The sequence below is a fragment of the Polypterus senegalus genome, chromosome 1 (assembly GCF_016835505.1).
Source record: "Polypterus senegalus isolate Bchr_013 chromosome 1, ASM1683550v1, whole genome shotgun sequence".
In the NCBI taxonomy this organism is placed as follows: Eukaryota; Metazoa; Chordata; class Cladistia; order Polypteriformes; family Polypteridae; genus Polypterus; species Polypterus senegalus.
This window is the reverse complement of record NC_053154.1, coordinates 51,409,065-51,425,886: the sequence shown is the minus strand read 5'-3', so window position 1 is coordinate 51,425,886 and position 16,822 is coordinate 51,409,065. Positions and strand designations below refer to the sequence as shown.

General features: G+C 35.5%; 1 protein-coding gene across 2 annotated transcripts; it reads left to right on the top strand.

Annotated features, from left to right (window-relative positions):
• Positions 1–4,663: 4,663 nt before the first annotated feature.
• On the top strand, positions 4,664–15,346 carry chst1 (carbohydrate (keratan sulfate Gal-6) sulfotransferase 1). 2 transcript variants are annotated; one of them, XM_039749126.1, is made up of 4 exons: positions 4,664–4,816; positions 5,000–5,181; positions 7,038–7,106; positions 13,507–15,346. In XM_039749126.1, the coding sequence occupies exon 4, from the start codon at positions 13,557–13,559 to the stop codon at positions 14,817–14,819; it is 1,263 nt and encodes a 420-aa protein (XP_039605060.1). In that variant the 5' UTR covers positions 4,664–4,816; positions 5,000–5,181; positions 7,038–7,106; positions 13,507–13,556; the 3' UTR covers positions 14,820–15,346. The 2 variants fall into 2 exon arrangements, with proteins under 2 accessions (XP_039605060.1, XP_039605052.1); XM_039749118.1 differs by lacking the exon at positions 4,664–4,816 and having other exon boundaries at positions 4,823–5,181.
• Positions 15,347–16,822: the final 1,476 nt, after the last annotated feature.

The following is a 16,822-nucleotide window of genomic DNA, read 5'->3' as shown; positions in this document are numbered from 1 at the left end:
ATTGTTATTAAATCAGTGTTACTTTATGACTAATATTTACTTAGCAAATAAATTGGAAAATTATTAGTATGAATGCATATGAAAACAAGTTTTGGACTTTAGCTGTAAATTTTGGCAAGTAGCTTAGCAAGAGTGTGACAAAGAATCATATCAGGAAGCGCTGCCATCATTTGGTGTAATTTGCTTGCTCTCACCATGTCTCTGTTTATTTCCTCCTCCCTGAATCTAAAAACATAACTGAAAACAGGTCTGGTGTGTGTGCAACCTGTAATGGTCTGCTGTCTGGCCTGGGCTTTCTTTCTTTGGTACTGGAACTCCCTCTGTCACCCTGCAAGACATGTACTGGAAAATGGATGGATGGCCAAGGACATTTGTTTAGTTTTCACCAAAATGGACATGAATTAAATATTTGCTTGTAAGAAATGCTCAGTGATACTTTCATCTAATATTATTAATGTGGGATATTGAATCACGGAAGGTTGCTCACAAAGCTAAAACAAACATGCAAAATATGACAATAATTAAATGTCCATCATAGTTTGAAAATAAACAAGGTAAAAATGATAGTTTATGTTAAAATAATGTTAAAATTATTGACAACGTTGCTCATTTTTAGTGTAAGAGACAATCCAAGTTTTATTGAATTTGCAACTGTGCAAAGTCAATGATAATGCATATATGGATTTACAGAAACTCTATAGAGAGGTCTCCTTTCTAGTGGACACAGAAAATATTCCACGACAAGAAGACATTGCAAAATGGATTTACTGTATCTTGAGGAGATATGTCTACCATTTATAGATTTAGACATTTATCTATGAATAGGTATCAACAATCCCAAAGTCTTTGAACAATGGCAAGTCATACCTAGAAGAGGAGACAGACCTCATGCTGTGAAGACTGTACTTGGATGGATGGTCAGTGAACCACAGGAGGAAATAGACACTTCAGTAAGCTGCCCAAACATACAGTTAATCGTGTGCCAATAACGGAAATAGAAGAAATGTTGCATCAACAATACAATACAGATTATCCAGAGCACAGCTGCATGTGCATAGTCTCAGAATCTATAAGACTGGTTAGTGGCCACTACTGTTTAACTTTGTATTTAAAAGATGAGACACTTAAAACAATTGCCAAACAATCACTGAATTGCATAACAGCGTGCTATTGGACTCAAAAGAAAACTAAACAAAAGTTCAAGTTTCCAAGAAGACTACAAAGCTTTCATGAGAGACATAACAGAAAAAGATTATTATGTCAAGGTACCCAAAGAAGCCTGAATCATAACAAAGGCTGGGTGCATTGCCCATCATAGTGTGTACCACCAAAAGAACAATATGATTTGAGTAGTTTTTGTTTGTGCAGCCAGCTACCGAGGGTCTTCTATTAATGAACAATTACTTGAAAGATCCTGACCTAACTAACACAGCCATTGGTATCCTTACAAGATTTAAAGAGGAACCAGTGGAATTAATGGCAGACATCAAATCAATGTTCTACCAAGTAAATGTCCCAATTACACTGATCTTCTTTGCTTTTGGTGGTGGCCTGAAGGTAATCTATGTAAAGACTTGGAAGAATTTAAAATGATGGTACATCTTTTTGGTGCTACTTCTTCATCCAGTTGTGCTTGTTATTCTTTGCGTAGAACAGCAGAATATACAAGAGGAACAGTACATGTGGAAGCAGTTAACACTGTGCCCCACAAGTTCTGTGTAGATGACTGTTTCAAGTAGGTTGTAAAAGAAGTAAAAGCAATAACATTGGCAAAAGATCTCAGAGCTCTATGCTTCAGATATTCCACCTGACCAAGTGGGTGAGTAACAGCAGAGCAGATTTATTATCTATTCCTGAAGAAGACTAAGCTCTTGAACAAAAGCATTAAGACTTGAGCCATAGTTTGCTCCTAAAAGAACTTGCCTGGGGCATTTAGTGGTGCACTGAAATGGACAGTTTCAAATTTCAGATAAAGTTGCAAGACAAGCCTGCTACAAGGCATGGTATTCTGTCTGTTGTCAATTTAGTTTATGACCCCCTTGGATTTTTAGTACCAGTTATGCTGCCAGCAAAGCTTAAGAGACTTGTGTAAAGAGAAATATGGATGGGATGACGAGGTGGAACTCAAGCATGTACTGAAATAGAAAAAATGGATGAATAACTTACAGTTACTGGCAAACTACAATGTGAACAAATGCATCAAGCCTGCTTGGTTTGGAGCCATAATGTCAGCACAAGTGTATTATTTTGCAGATGATAATGATGATGGATATGGCACTGTCACATATCCTCTCTTAACTTGTAGAAAAAAAAAAAAGTAAATTCTTATTGGGAAAATCAAGAGTGGCACCACTGAAGCATGTCACAATTCCAAGACAGGAGCTAACAGCAGCCACTGAAGTAGTCACAATGGATAAGATGCTAAAAACCAAACTTCAAATACCCCTGGAAAAATCTACATTTTGGTCTAACAGCACCACAGAGTTGCAAACAGAATCCCAGTAATCAGAGATCATTCATAACTCGCTATGTCACGTCTGCCTTAAGTCCAGCAGATCAAGCATTCAGAGGACTGATCATAGAAAGCATTCTCAAAAGAACAACATGGTCACATGGCACAAGTTCTTATTGAAGCCAGAACATGAGTGGCCAAAAAAGCCAGACCAAATGAAATTAAAATCAGATTTAATGTGACAAGTGCAAAAGAGATCACTGAACCTGTAAATAAACTGTGCATGCTACAAGAAACAGCTAATACTTGAAATAAGAAATTCTTAAAAGTGTGTTCTGTAGTTAAATTGCATTTGTAAACAATATTTAGTGTTTAAGTATAATTTGTGGATCTAATTGAGGTGAAATGTAGTAATTGTCTCTGCTCCTGCATAAACAATTAGGGGCCAATCTTAGAAAGTTAAAGTTAATTACATTCACATAAGTACCTGCTAATTTCAATAGAATATCAGCTTCTCACAGCTACTTTGATTATGGTATAATATTTTCCCCCCGGTAAGTTAACATGAAATAGATCTTTCTTAGCTATTAGGAAATAGGAATAGTTAGAAAATAGTCTCACTGCTAGAAGTGTGGACTGTCAGATTAGCTTGCACACAGTTTTTTGACCGTCTTCTTATCTTTCTACAAATTTTAATGAACATATGAAAGTATGACTGTATGACCATATTTAGAGAGAAATAAAATAATATTAAGAAAGCATTAAACAGAAGTTTATTTAATTGATAACTTTTTCTTTGTAATATCAATATTTTCTCAATTTTTGTGTGAAATGTTTTACTTTGAATTTTACTAAATTTTTAAAATGAAGATCCTTGTATTGTAGCATTATTTGAAAACTCGTCACACTATTGCCTAAATTGTTCTATAAATTAAGCTAAAGCTGCAGGATCTTAGAACTTTTGGGCAAACACAAGCTACACTTAGGTTTGTAGTTATTTTAGTAGATTTACTGAAAAGATAAATAATTCCACATTTACCAGAAATATTTTAACAACCAAAAAAAAAATTCATTAAATAATTAGCAGTTTGGTGTATCACGATGTGCATAAATGTTGTAAAGATTTGAAAAGCTTTATAAAAAAGCCTGAATCATATAAAACCTGTTTACATAACAAATTGAAACTTTCAGTTGAAGAGATGCTGTACTAATGCAAGATTAGGGAAAATAAAAAAGTAGATTAGATAAACTATATTTATAAATATTTTAATTGATTAGAGGATAGATAGATAGATAGATAGATAGATAGATAGATAGATAGATAGATAGATAGATAGATATGAAAGGCACTATATACCATACATAGATATATATTAAATTAATTGCAATGGTTATGGATGAATAGATATATAAATTGATCTGAATGACACTATATAGAGACATCTGGAAGGTATTATATACCTTAAATATATTTGAAACACATTATATAGTACAGATTGGTATATCTGAAAGGCACCGTATAATACAGATGAATTTTAAAGGCACTATATGATAGATAGATAGATAGATAGATAGATAGATAGATAGATAGATAGATAGATAGATAGATAGATAGATAGATAGATAGATAGATAAATCACTATATACCATAGATGGGTGGATTGATATTGATTCAGTTATGGTGGTGAAATGTGCATAGATAGATTAATTAACCTGAAAGGCACTATATAGATAGAGACATATGTCAAGTACTATATGCCATAAATATATTTCACACACATGATGTTGTATAAATATACATTTAAACGTCATTATATAATATAGATAGATTTGAAAGGAACTATATAAAGGATAGACGGATATATCCTGTTTTTTAATAAGTTCATGTAAGTATGTGTGTGTCTATGTAAGAAATGAATGTAAATTACAACTATGTAAAAACAAGGTATAGCATCAGGATTCCTACTTCTGCAAACGTGAGAATTAACATAACTCCAGCAAAACTCAAGCAATCGTTCGTCTTCAGTGTTTTAATATCGTTTATCATTCATTAATAACACGTCGCTGTTAAGTTTCTCTCAAATTTTCAGCTTACAACAGCCTAGTACTACAGACATTGTGAAGTTAAATTCGACCAAGAGCCACATTGCGCATCATTAGCGCCACCTCGAGGTAGCAACTGGCAGTATTCAGCGAGACGAGAAAGCAATAGGAGGAGAGAGGGATAGATCTGGTCCGCCAATACTCTGCTCAGCAACTCCTACGCAATACTTTAAAAAAGGTTTCCACTGGAGCACAGAAGAGGAGGGGGTGTTAAGATACCAGATCGACTGATTTTTCCCCCTCAATCTTTAGACTACCACGGTAACCGCAGCGTCTGTATTATTTATATATATTCTTTTTTTGGTCATTTCTGCCAAAATGAGCTGCTCAATGGGACAGCAGCTCTTCGACATAACATGCGTAGTGTGCGGGGTTTAGTTATTTATTTGATTATTTATTTCTGTTCTGATCGAGCCAACCCCCCTGTGCGCTTTTCCTCTTCAGATGGCAGAAACGGGAGCGCTGCGTGCAGGCAGCATCACCGGAATGTCGGCATCAAGAGAGGCAACACCGAACCCTGGCCCTGGGAGCTTTTCGCTGGAGGCACATCTGCATCAGTGCCACACAGCTGCCGGCGCCTGCAGTCTGAGACCAGCCCACCTGAAGTGAAACAAGGCGAGTATATCGTAAGCATGGCTTTTTACTCCTCAGTTTAGAAGATTTAACATTAGGTTATGTATTATCAAGGGGGCAATGCGACGTGGTTTTAAAACATTCCGTGAAAGTCTCGTAAATGTCACTTTTAGACTTTCATTGAGGCAAAGGACGGAGTTGTGCATGGTCTGTGTGAAAAAAATAAAAATAAAATCAGAGAAGTGATTGGTGTGTGAGAGATCCAAGAAAAAAGAGATGGTACCGTTGCGTTTTGTCTATGGTGTGCTAGTTTAAAAGTGTCCTAAATGCAGGAATAATGATTTCGTTCTTTAAGCACAGAAGCAGAACCGACACTTCCTTCCCACACCACACATACATAAAACCACATCTGGATCATAAGAGGCACATTCGTCATGCGGCGTAAAAAAATAATTTGCGCTTCTTCTGGCTGTACTGCAGGACTCTTATAACTACGAAGGAGGACTCGTACGTTTGAAAGATTCGTCATTGTACAACATACTTATAAATGCTACCCTATAAAAGTGCAGTTCAGACAGCATAATCATTTGAAATAATAATAATAATAATTATTATTATTATTATTATAACGGTGATGCATTTCACAACACTTGTTCTTAAATGCAATATAAACAACTAGATATAATCTCGATGGAAATAAAACGAAACTAATATGAAACTAATATATAAGCAGGTATGCCGGAAAATTATTTTTCTTTCTTTCTTTCTTTCTTTCTTTCTTTCTTTCTTTCTTTCATTTAGAAAGGTAGAACAACAATAAAAAAAAAAATCTGATCTGAGCAAACTCACTTCTGGAAGGTGTCCCTTTCGGCTGTGGGGGCTGTGATGCACAAACGTCCCGTCCAGTGCTGTTTCCTGCCGTGCGCTGATACATCGAAAGTAGGAGGGATGTGCGTTTCAAGCTATCATTAGAGTGATAATTTAACTGCTAGTTTTGTCATTTGAAATAACTGAAAGGTAGAAAATAATAAAAATTCAGGGGCTAAGATATATTTTACTTTTAAAGAAACCGGTTTAAAACAGTCAGTACTGAACTTCAAACTTTATGTTTGCACTAAAGGTTAATCTATGTATTGTCTTTACAAAACCAATTTCTTTGAAGTAATAAATTTCAAATGCCTTCAGATGAAGAATGTGGTGCAGTATGATTAAAACAGTAGAAATCTGAAATGTTTCAGAGTAAAGCATTTTCATAAGGATGGGTTTGTAATAATATAATGAGACAAAAGTAATTCTAAATTTACTGTTCTTTTGATCATTATATTTTTAAACAATTTTTTTTGTTTTTCAAGAAAAGCAAATACTGTAATATTTAATAAAGTAAATGACATTAAAAGGAAAAAAGACACATCTCGTGAAAATAGTCATTCAATGAAAATAAGTAAATAATAATCATGTTTGCAAAACATCTATTTTTCCAACTCTTTCGTTATTTTGAATGTCTTATACCATAGTTATTAGACAGACAGACAGACAGACAGATAGATAGATAGATAGATAGATAGATAGATAGATAGATAGATAGATAGATAGATAGATAGATAGATTCCTGCTTTTTTGCAGAGTGAAGACTTTCAAAAAGTTATTATTACTAAGAGAAACCTGCTATAACCTTAGCAAAGTGCTTCAAAAGAGCTTAAAATGACATTGCTGTGCAGTACCTGCTAATTTACAGTATGATACTTTTTAAAGTTGTTTGAAAAACTACATACAATAAACTTAAAATTGTAGTGATATAAAAATGAAAAAGCTGTCATTTAATGAGATGAAGACAATAAAAATATTTTCTATAACCATATGACACAGGTGTTTTAGTTGATGTATTGATTAAATATCCATTGTGTTTCAGGTGATGGAAATGCATCTGATATTATCAAGTTAACCGCAGAGGTGATTTAATCATTTTCTGCAATCTTGTGTAAGTATATCCTGTTACAAGCAATTCTGAGGATATTGAAATGAGCAGGCTGAATATGTAGTATAATGTATGGTATAAAAATAATAATGGTGCTTCTCCTTCATCCCTTTGTGAAAATATGCATATTTGCTTTGCTTTAAACAAATAATAATAAATAGTAATGTATTTTATTGGTATAGTACCTTTTCCATGCTCAAAGCACATCACAGATTTTCAAACAGGTACAAATGGAATAATAGCACAGGAAAACTATGAAATTCATAACGCTGGATACCAACTAAAATCAAACATTAAACACCAATATTTGCAATAATATAAGAAACACAAAGTTCTGAATTAGAATTAGAAACAACAACCAACACAAAATGCTAAAAGACAAAAAGGAGCAAATAATATAATTTGTTTAAGGTTACATATAAGAATATCAATGAAGATGCTAAATCACCCATACGAATGAGGGTCTAGGAAAAAGGACAGGACTGAGCTTGCAGTTCATTCAGCTCACTTTCCTAATGTTAATAACTGAATTAATACAGCATAATAAACTTTAATATGATGTCTAGTTTTAAAGCTCTCATACTTACTCTTTAATCCAAAGGAAAACAGCTAGAAGTGTTGTATTTGTTCTTTCAGTCACTTTCAGTCCACAATATGGATTTTATTCATCTTTCTAGACATTATTTCATTTTCATTTCAGCACTCATTGCCAGGTTTTGTTAAGGATATGCAAGGGGAACTTGGGACCTCTTGGTACCTTCACCCTTAGTTACAGTAAATGTGTAAACTTTTCGTGTAATAATGGGATTCTATCCAAAGAATTATTTCACTGATTTGGGCTAACTTTACAGTTTCTAAGAAATAAATGATTACTGTTGTGTAATGTAATATTTAATGAATGTGGTTTGTCATGCAAAAATAGCAGCTTTCTTTTGGCATCAGATTAAAGAATTACGTCTTTTACAATTGAATATTTAACAAATTTAAGGCAACAATGTAATATGTAATTTGTGAAATATTTTAAGTGGCTTTCAGCTTTTCTTAATACTGTATATAAGTGAGGTTTGGTATTTGTGGGCTCAGGAGAAATAAGTCTTTGCCCAATGATGCTCCAAGTAGCTCTGCTGTCTCACAGCACTTTGAAGTCAGCCCAGTTGCAGTGTGAGGTGCCTTCTGAGAGGAGTTTCAGTGTTCTTCCTGTGTATCCTGCTTCCTTCATATTAAAATAAAAAATGCTACCAACTGCATCACCACTTTAAATTGGGTCCATTCATAGACTAGTAACCCAAGCAGTATTGATTTCTGTCTTCCAACCATTATGGTGGGTCCAGAAAATGTAAATGTAATAAAAGAAAATGGGTGGAATAAAATGGAAGCAGTGTATGAATATCTCACAAGAGGAATGAAGAGATCAGTTAAAGGCAGAGTCAAGCATGGTGGCAAAAGCAATTATTGTTAAAGTAATGAAGGAATGATGTCAAGCAGCAGTGTAAATAGACCTCTAGTATAATTTGACCCAGTTTTACTTTTGAAATCAGCAAAAAAAAAACCCTAAATTAAAGCAATTCAGGATGAAATTTGTGACTTTTTCAATATTTTTCCCAAACAACAAGCAGTGAAAAATAAACATTCCATAATTAATAGAGCTTTTAACACTTTTTTTTTTTTTTTTACCTTTCTCTGCCTTTAAGTTTTGACACCCAATGATGTTAATGGTGGGCGGCACGGTGGCGCAGTGGTAGCGCTGCTGCCTCGCAGTTAGGAGACCCGGGTTCGCTTCCCGGGTCCTCCCTGCGTGGAGTTTGCATGTTCTCCCGTGTCTGCGTGGGTTTCCTCCGGGCGCTCCGGTTTCCTCCCACAATCCAAAGACATGCAGGTTAGGTGGACTGGCGATTCTAAATTGGCCCTAGTGTGTGTTTGTGTGTGTCCTGTGGTGGGTTGGCACCCTGCCCAGGATTGGTTCCTGCCTTGTTGGCTGGGATTGGCTCCAGCAGACCCCCGTGACCCTGTATTCGGATTCAGCGGGTTAGAAAATGGATGGATGGATGATGTTAATGGCTTCTCCACTGCATGTAGCAATGTTAGTTTAATCTCAAATGTTAAAAAAATCCCATATTTATCTTTTCGGCCTATAAATGTGAAGGCTTTCAGCAAAGTGCCCTAAATTTACAAAAAAACAAAAAGTAATTCCAAATGTCACATTTTGGTATACTTGCTCCACATTGTAAACACTGCCATGTCCTTCAAGTAATTTTAAATTCAGAACCATTGGTCGGTTTGAGAGACTGAACTTCTCATTTCATGTCCTGCCATAGCATTTCTACTGTCTTCAAGTCAGGGCTTTGACTAGGGTACTATAAAACCTGGAATTTCGTATCTTCTGCGTTTCTCAACTGTAGACATACCTTTGTGTTTTATGTCATTGCTCTGCTGCATAAACCAATAATGCTTCACATTCCGGTCACAGACAGATAACTGGACTTTCTTCTTAAGAATATTCTAGTACAGTGCAGAATTCATGGTTCCTTCAGTAATGACAAGTCATCTGGGACCTGAGACAGTAAAGCAACCTTCACACCACCACCATCATGCTTTATTGTACATATGATGTTCCACTGCTCAACGCTTTATTAGCTTTACACTGGAAATATGGAGACCTGCGTCCTCAGATGAGTTCTACTTTAGACCCATCTGTGCAGAGAACAAAATTCTAGAAAGCTTAGCGATCATCCAGATGTTTCTTTGGCAAATACAAAATGAGCAATAATGTTACTGTTGGATACCAGAGGTGTTCCATCTTGCCACTTTCCTGTGTATCCCATTTTTACCCAGTTTCATTCTTATCATGGAGTCATGAACACTGATCTTAGCTAAAGATAGACAGGCTTACCATTCTTTGGATGTTTTTATGGGAACCCCTGTGACTTGAAATGAGCTATTCCTCTGCTCTTGTGATAACATTGGCAGGCCAGCTTGCCCTTGGACAATTTACTACTGTTCCAAATATTTTCTTTTTGTGATGCAGTCCTTGATCCTTAGAAATGGCTCTTTAACCTCTCCCTGAGTTGAGATCTGGATTTAACAGGTCTGGTTTTTAAATATCAATTCATTTTGGCCAGTTGTTTGAGTGAGTATCTAAGGGGAAATACCTTTTCACAAAGGCAATACAGGTGTTGGATAAATGTCTTACCTGCATAGACACACACATATATATTTATATACTGTATATAAAAATGGTATTATACACTACCAGCCAAAAGATTTAGAAACCTGCAGTTTTTCCACTTTTTCTTTAAATGTAATCATTAGAAATGCAATGAATGATCTAAATTGTGAAAAGGTAAGCAGAGGTTTAAATTTAAAGTTTAGGTTAGCAAAAACTAAAAAAGAGGAAATACCAGAATTTTACAAATGGACCTTTATCAGGGAACAACTAATGGGTTACAACCTACAGATGTTCTGCAGCAATTAAAGTAAATTAAGCCGCGCAAGTTGAAGCCAATAATTTGCACAGGAATCACAACTTCTGTTAATTACATAAGAACCCTCTGTCTGCCTTTCTTAAAGCAGAGTTGGAACAGACTGTGTTACTAAGTAATACTTGGGTAATATTCCAGTAGTAATGGCAAGAATACTGCAATTAACAAATGAAATGATACAATGCATTATTACCATCAGAAGAGTAGGCATTTAATTTAGAGAAATTGTAAAAAAAAATTAAACACAATCCAAAGGCATTTGGAAACTTGAAGAAACTCTGATAGGAAGAGATCAGGCAGACCAAAAGTCACAGCCCAGTCAGAAGACAAGATTCTGAGGGTCACCAGCTTACATAATAGGCATCTCACATCACAACAGCTTCAAGCACAGCTTAACAGTGATTGAAAAAAGGTAGTCTCAGTTTCTACTGTGAAGAGAAGACTTTGTGCTGCAGGTTTAACAGGGCAAGTGGCAGTAAGAAAGCCATTCCTTAAAGGACAAAATAGGGCCTTGAAATACTGACCGTGGACTACTGCAGACTGGACAAAGTCTCCTCTTCGCAGTAGAAAATGAGACTTGCTTTTTTTCCAAGACATTCATTGTGACACATACACAACAAAGGGGGATATTAACAAGGGAGCAAAAACTTTGTCATAGCATTCTGAGCTTTGATTCATTGGTAAATCTGACAAAGATGGTAAATCAATATAAAATAGGTTTGGGGTGTAAAATCTGACGTCTGTGACACATAAGTAGTGACAGAATTAAACAAGACCTGTAAGTCACAGCATTCAAGCAGTATATGAAGACATTGTTAGGGTTAAGAAATTATAATTATTAGTGATTTACTCAACTCACTGCCTTGTAGCATTATAGAGTGCTCTTTTCAATGTATTGGTTATGAATGTTGAAAAAATGTACAAATATTTGACAGCGACAGCTAAATACAGTATAAACTGCTTACATAAACATGTATTCATACTTTTCTATACAAGACATCCACCCACTAGTAAATGTAAACTTAATTCAATTTGGTTTAATGTTTTTCAAATTTGTTAAGTTCAAATAAAGCAAAATAAAAAGACCAAAAATGAGAGGTAAAAAAGAACACTTTTTACAAATTTAGTGAAAGTAAAGTTTCTGGTCCTCCAGATGTTAACAGTCTGGTTGGTTCCTTGTTGAGTAATATATTAATTTTTCAGATGTATCAGAATTAGCAGTATATTCATAGCAATACAGTACATGGCGGTCCAGACCCTTACGCCCAAGCCCAGTGTCATGTTCACTGTCTACTGAATTGTGGTTTAGGACAAGAAACTGATTCCTTTGACTTACTCTGTAATGAGCAGATGTTTGTTCTGTCATCATGGCAGTTATTACTTGATTTTGTGATTAGTTTGTTATAGACACACAAACATATATATATATATATATATATATATATATATATATATATATATATATATATATATATATATATATATATATATATATAGTGTAAGGTCCAGAGCGGAACTTCCAGACTGATACATCAAACAGAGAACAATATTTTGGTAGGTGAATGGATTTTTTATAGTGAACTGGCAGGAAATTAGATACAGAGGGAATGCTGGGAAAACGGATGGGCGGAAATGACATGGAATGTTGAAGCTGGAAGTGCAGACATCAGGTGAGGTCGGAAGTAATGGCTTTGTTATTGTGTGCATGGAATCGTCTGCCAGTCTTCAAAACGATGTGTTTATTCTTCTGTTTTTCTGTTGAATGAGACAAAACCCACTTTCTTTGTGTTATTATGCTTCATTGAGCTCGTCAGTTGCTCCCTAAGCGCACGTGTGTGACAATATGTAGAGGTGCTTGTGTTTTCTCACAGTATTAAGCAAGCTGAACTTTTCCATTTTTTGCAAAACTGCATTTTGTTTTCCACATTAAAAAATTCAGCTTTACAGTGATCAAATTGGTGGTGTAATTTTCCTAGTATGTAATCCTCAAACAAACATTGTTGTAAATATGTAAAAACTATGTGCTTGCATATGTGTGGAAATTTTGAGTATTTGATGATTTTCTCAATTGTCAGCATGTATTTCTCCGTCTTTGTAATTTGTGCCTTCTATATTCCACACTTGATGGTCAGTGTATATTACTGCTCTTCTTATTCTTCTTCCTATTATGGTCTTTGTCATGTAATTGGCAGGTGTCCCTGCTGTTCTTATTCTTTCCCCTAGGTCACTTGGTTTTGCAGTCACTTAGCCATAAGAAGCACACAACCACAGGTCACTCTGCCAAGGTTGCCACTAATTAATTTTTTTTTAATTTCCAGAATGTATCAAGCTATAAGCATTTGATTAAGACCAATATCAAAGTCAGTAAGCAAGTCCATGACAGATGGACAGTTCTTGGAATTGTATTATATATGATTTCAGATGTCCTGCCTGCTTGAAGCCAAGAAAGAACACATGTACCGTTAATCTGCATCATCAGTGTCTGTTTGAGTCAACACATTGATGGATGTGTGAATGTTACTTACATATGAATGTGTCATTTCCTAACTTAATTACAATTAAAACTGCTATACACCTGGGTAAGAAATTATTTGGTATAAGCTTTTTGAAGGATCATCAATGATTCCTTAATAATATTCTTCCCTGTAATATATTGGGCCAGTTATGAATAGCTTTACATTTTAATTTTGATTAAGAAAATTCTAGAATGTTTTTGTAGGTGGGGAGGCAGATCAGACTCTGAACGTATCATTTTTGAGGATCCTTAATTACCCAAATCACCCCAAAAATGTATCTTAGTATTTTTATTTTAAAACGAGGGAGTTTTTCAGAGTCCTGTTTTCTTACATTTCTGAATAGACTGTCTGTTCTGTGTTTGTCTTTTACTCGGTCAGTAACTTAACATTTTCCTTTTTACATCACAGATACTGTAGCATCAATACAAATTGCTCATTCTAAATGAAGGTCTCCAGCCATGCAATGTTCTTGGAAGGCTGTTCTTCTGCTCGCCTTGGCTTCCATAGCAATTCAGTACACGGCGATCCGGACCTTTACAGCCAAGCCCTTCCAGATGTGTCATGTTCCCAATCCACTGAATTGTGGTTTAGGACAAGAAACTGATTCTTTTGACCGACTCTGTGATGAATATCCATATTTCATATACAACATCTCTAGAAAGACGCATATTTTGATTCTGGCTACTACCAGAAGTGGATCCTCTTTCATTGGACAGCTGTTTAATCAACATTCAGATGTATTTTATTTGTTTGAGCCTCTGTATCACGTGCAAACAACACTGATTCCACGTCTGTCTCATAGCAAAAACACAGCAGATCGGAGAGTCATGCTTGGGGCCAGCCGGGATCTGCTAAGAAGCTTGTACGACTGTGACTTGTATTTTTTGGAAAGTTACATTAAACCTCAACCTGTGAATCACACAACAGACAAGCTGTTTAGAAGAGGTGCTAGCAAGGCTTTATGTTCACCTCCAGTGTGCGATGCCTTTCAGCCCAGTGAGGTCAATATAGAGGAAGGCGACTGTATTAAAAAATGTGCTGCTCTGAACATGACCTTAGCTAGACATTCGTGTAGAGAGCGAAGGCATGTTGCAATTAAAATTGTGCGGGTTCCGGAAATCAATGATCTCAGGGCATTAGTTGAAGATCCACGGCTAAACCTAAAAATTATACAGCTGGTGCGAGACCCTCGAGGCATCCTTGCTTCCAGGATTGAAACATTCCGAGATACATACAGACTTTGGAGAATATGGAGAGTTACTGGTCGAAAACCATATAACCTAGACATTTCACAGCTGACTGTTGTGTGTGAGGACTTCTTGAACTCTGTTTCAACTGGACTCAGTAGACCTGCATGGCTGAAAGGAAAGTATATGGTTGTGCGATACGAGGATCTAGCAAGAAACCCCCTTAAGAAAACCAAGGAAATCTATGAATATTTAGGAATGTCCATGGACAGTAATGTAATACGGTGGATACAAACAAACACCAGAGGAAGCAATGAGCTATCAGCAAAACACAAATATGGAACGGTACGTGATTCTGCAGCAAATGCGGAAAGTTGGAGATTAAAACTTTCCTATGATATGGTAGATTATACTCAAACCGTATGTAAACAAATTCTGAACCAGCTAGGATACAGAATGGTAGAATCCCCTGAAGAACTTAAAAATTTGTCATTGACAGTGGTTGAAGAAAGAAGTTTTGTACCATTTTTGTAATGAAAGTCTTTGTGGACAATTATTTTTGATATGTTTATTACTGTTGCCTTATTTAACAATTTTGCACTAAAAATAAAAAAAAAGTCTTGGAGGAATCTTTTAGATACAATTTCTTACAAATGCAGCACAAAAAATAAATATTGAACTATATGAACTGAAATAAGCCAAGCTGGTGATGTATGTTGTTTACATTTCGTAAGGTGGGGAATATGAAACTACTTCAGCATTTTCTAAAGATCAGCTCTGTTTACATCATGCTCCCTTCCTCCTCCTATAGTTTAACAACTGTTACATTGATCGAATGTGTTGTTATTCTTTGTTCGTTTCAAGTATCTGGGCTAAATAACTGTGAAAGCATGAACTAATCCCAATGATGAAGATGCTTCACAAGCTGTGCAAGACAGTGAAGTGCAAATAAAAGCCAAATGTTGCAGATTACCAAAGTTATGCTTATTCGGTATTATTAATTTTTCATTTCACTATGGACAGAAATCTGTTGGGAAAAACAGGTAATCACAAGACTCTACTTAATGACCACAAATTAGCAATAAGTATATATATATATATATATCACTGTTCTCACAGAGATCAATCTCTCCGGGCTGTGCCTCAAAATGTCTGTGCAGAATTGGCTCATTCAATTGTCACAGCACAGCTGGAATGTCTTTTTTGTTTCTCATGTAGCTTTTCAGATACTTTAAACGTTTTTCCTTCCATCATGAAATAGAAAGCCTTGTAAATAGTAATACTTGTGATCTTCCATTATTATTAATATTTCACAGGTTCTTGTGCTTTCTGACTTAGGTGGGAAGGCACTTTCAAGACTTGATTTGACTCATAGTTGCAGCACATAATAATAATACGTTTTATTTATATAGCACTTTTCCCATGCTCAAGGCACTAGTTCTTCTGTGCTGCACAGTAGCTAGTGATTAAACAAGCATACAGGGATCAGCATTATATATCTGGTGTCAGTACTCATAATTATACTGCAAGGATTTTTTTTCTTAATGCAGGGGTTGTAAATCCAGCTGGATCAGGTCATAACATCACTCATGTGTGAAGCAGATCGGACAATAATTGGGCTGCTACAACTGTGTGATATCACGCTGGTGTTGCAAAGCATAATGGGGCACTGGGAAAAAATGTTCACCGCATGGTGAATTTCTAGGAAAATATTTGGTGAAAAAGTTCGTAGGCAAATATAGCATATTCAATGTAAAAAGTTTGCCAATCAACACTATTCACTACCATCATAGTGGAAGGAATTTTAAATAACAGACCTTTTAGTACTAGTATTCTGGATAACTCTTAGAGATAAATGTCAAATCTTTGGAGCTGTAGGATTGAAATGATACAGATACATAAGAATATCTTAGCTAACTTGTATTCCTTATTCTTTCAAGCATAACCTGGGAATAAATGTAATCACACAAACAGTGTGTGTGTGTATATATATATTCAATATTTAAGAAGTGCGTCTCTATGAATGTGCAACAGAGCAAAAACATTTAAAACATAATTTGAACAGAGGCCATTTGAAAAATGAGAAGGCATCGGTAATCTAAGCATGTTTAATTAGCTAATAACTCAATGTCATTCCATCTTGACATTTTTATAGGTCATCAAGGTTTACTCTTCAACCCACATGACTATTCAAGACTGCAGTTGTTGGTAATTTCATTTACTCCTTGCTCTTGTCTGGTTTGTAGCCCAAACTCTTTATTTAATGTCCACCAATCCTTTTGAGTGCATTAACTCATTAACTAAAACATTCTGAATGTACTGATAACATTCAGAAGACAAAGACTGATATTGGAAAGACAGTGAAATAAATGTAAAGATACAAATAAGTTTGCATCTTGAGATTTTCCAAATTGTGCAATAAAGTGTGAAGAATCAGATTGTGGGCAGAGCACAAAAGACAAAGGACCAGGAAAGGTTGAGGGTAAATTTCATGCAAATATCAGAATTTTTTTCTTCACCTGGGGCCTCATGCATAA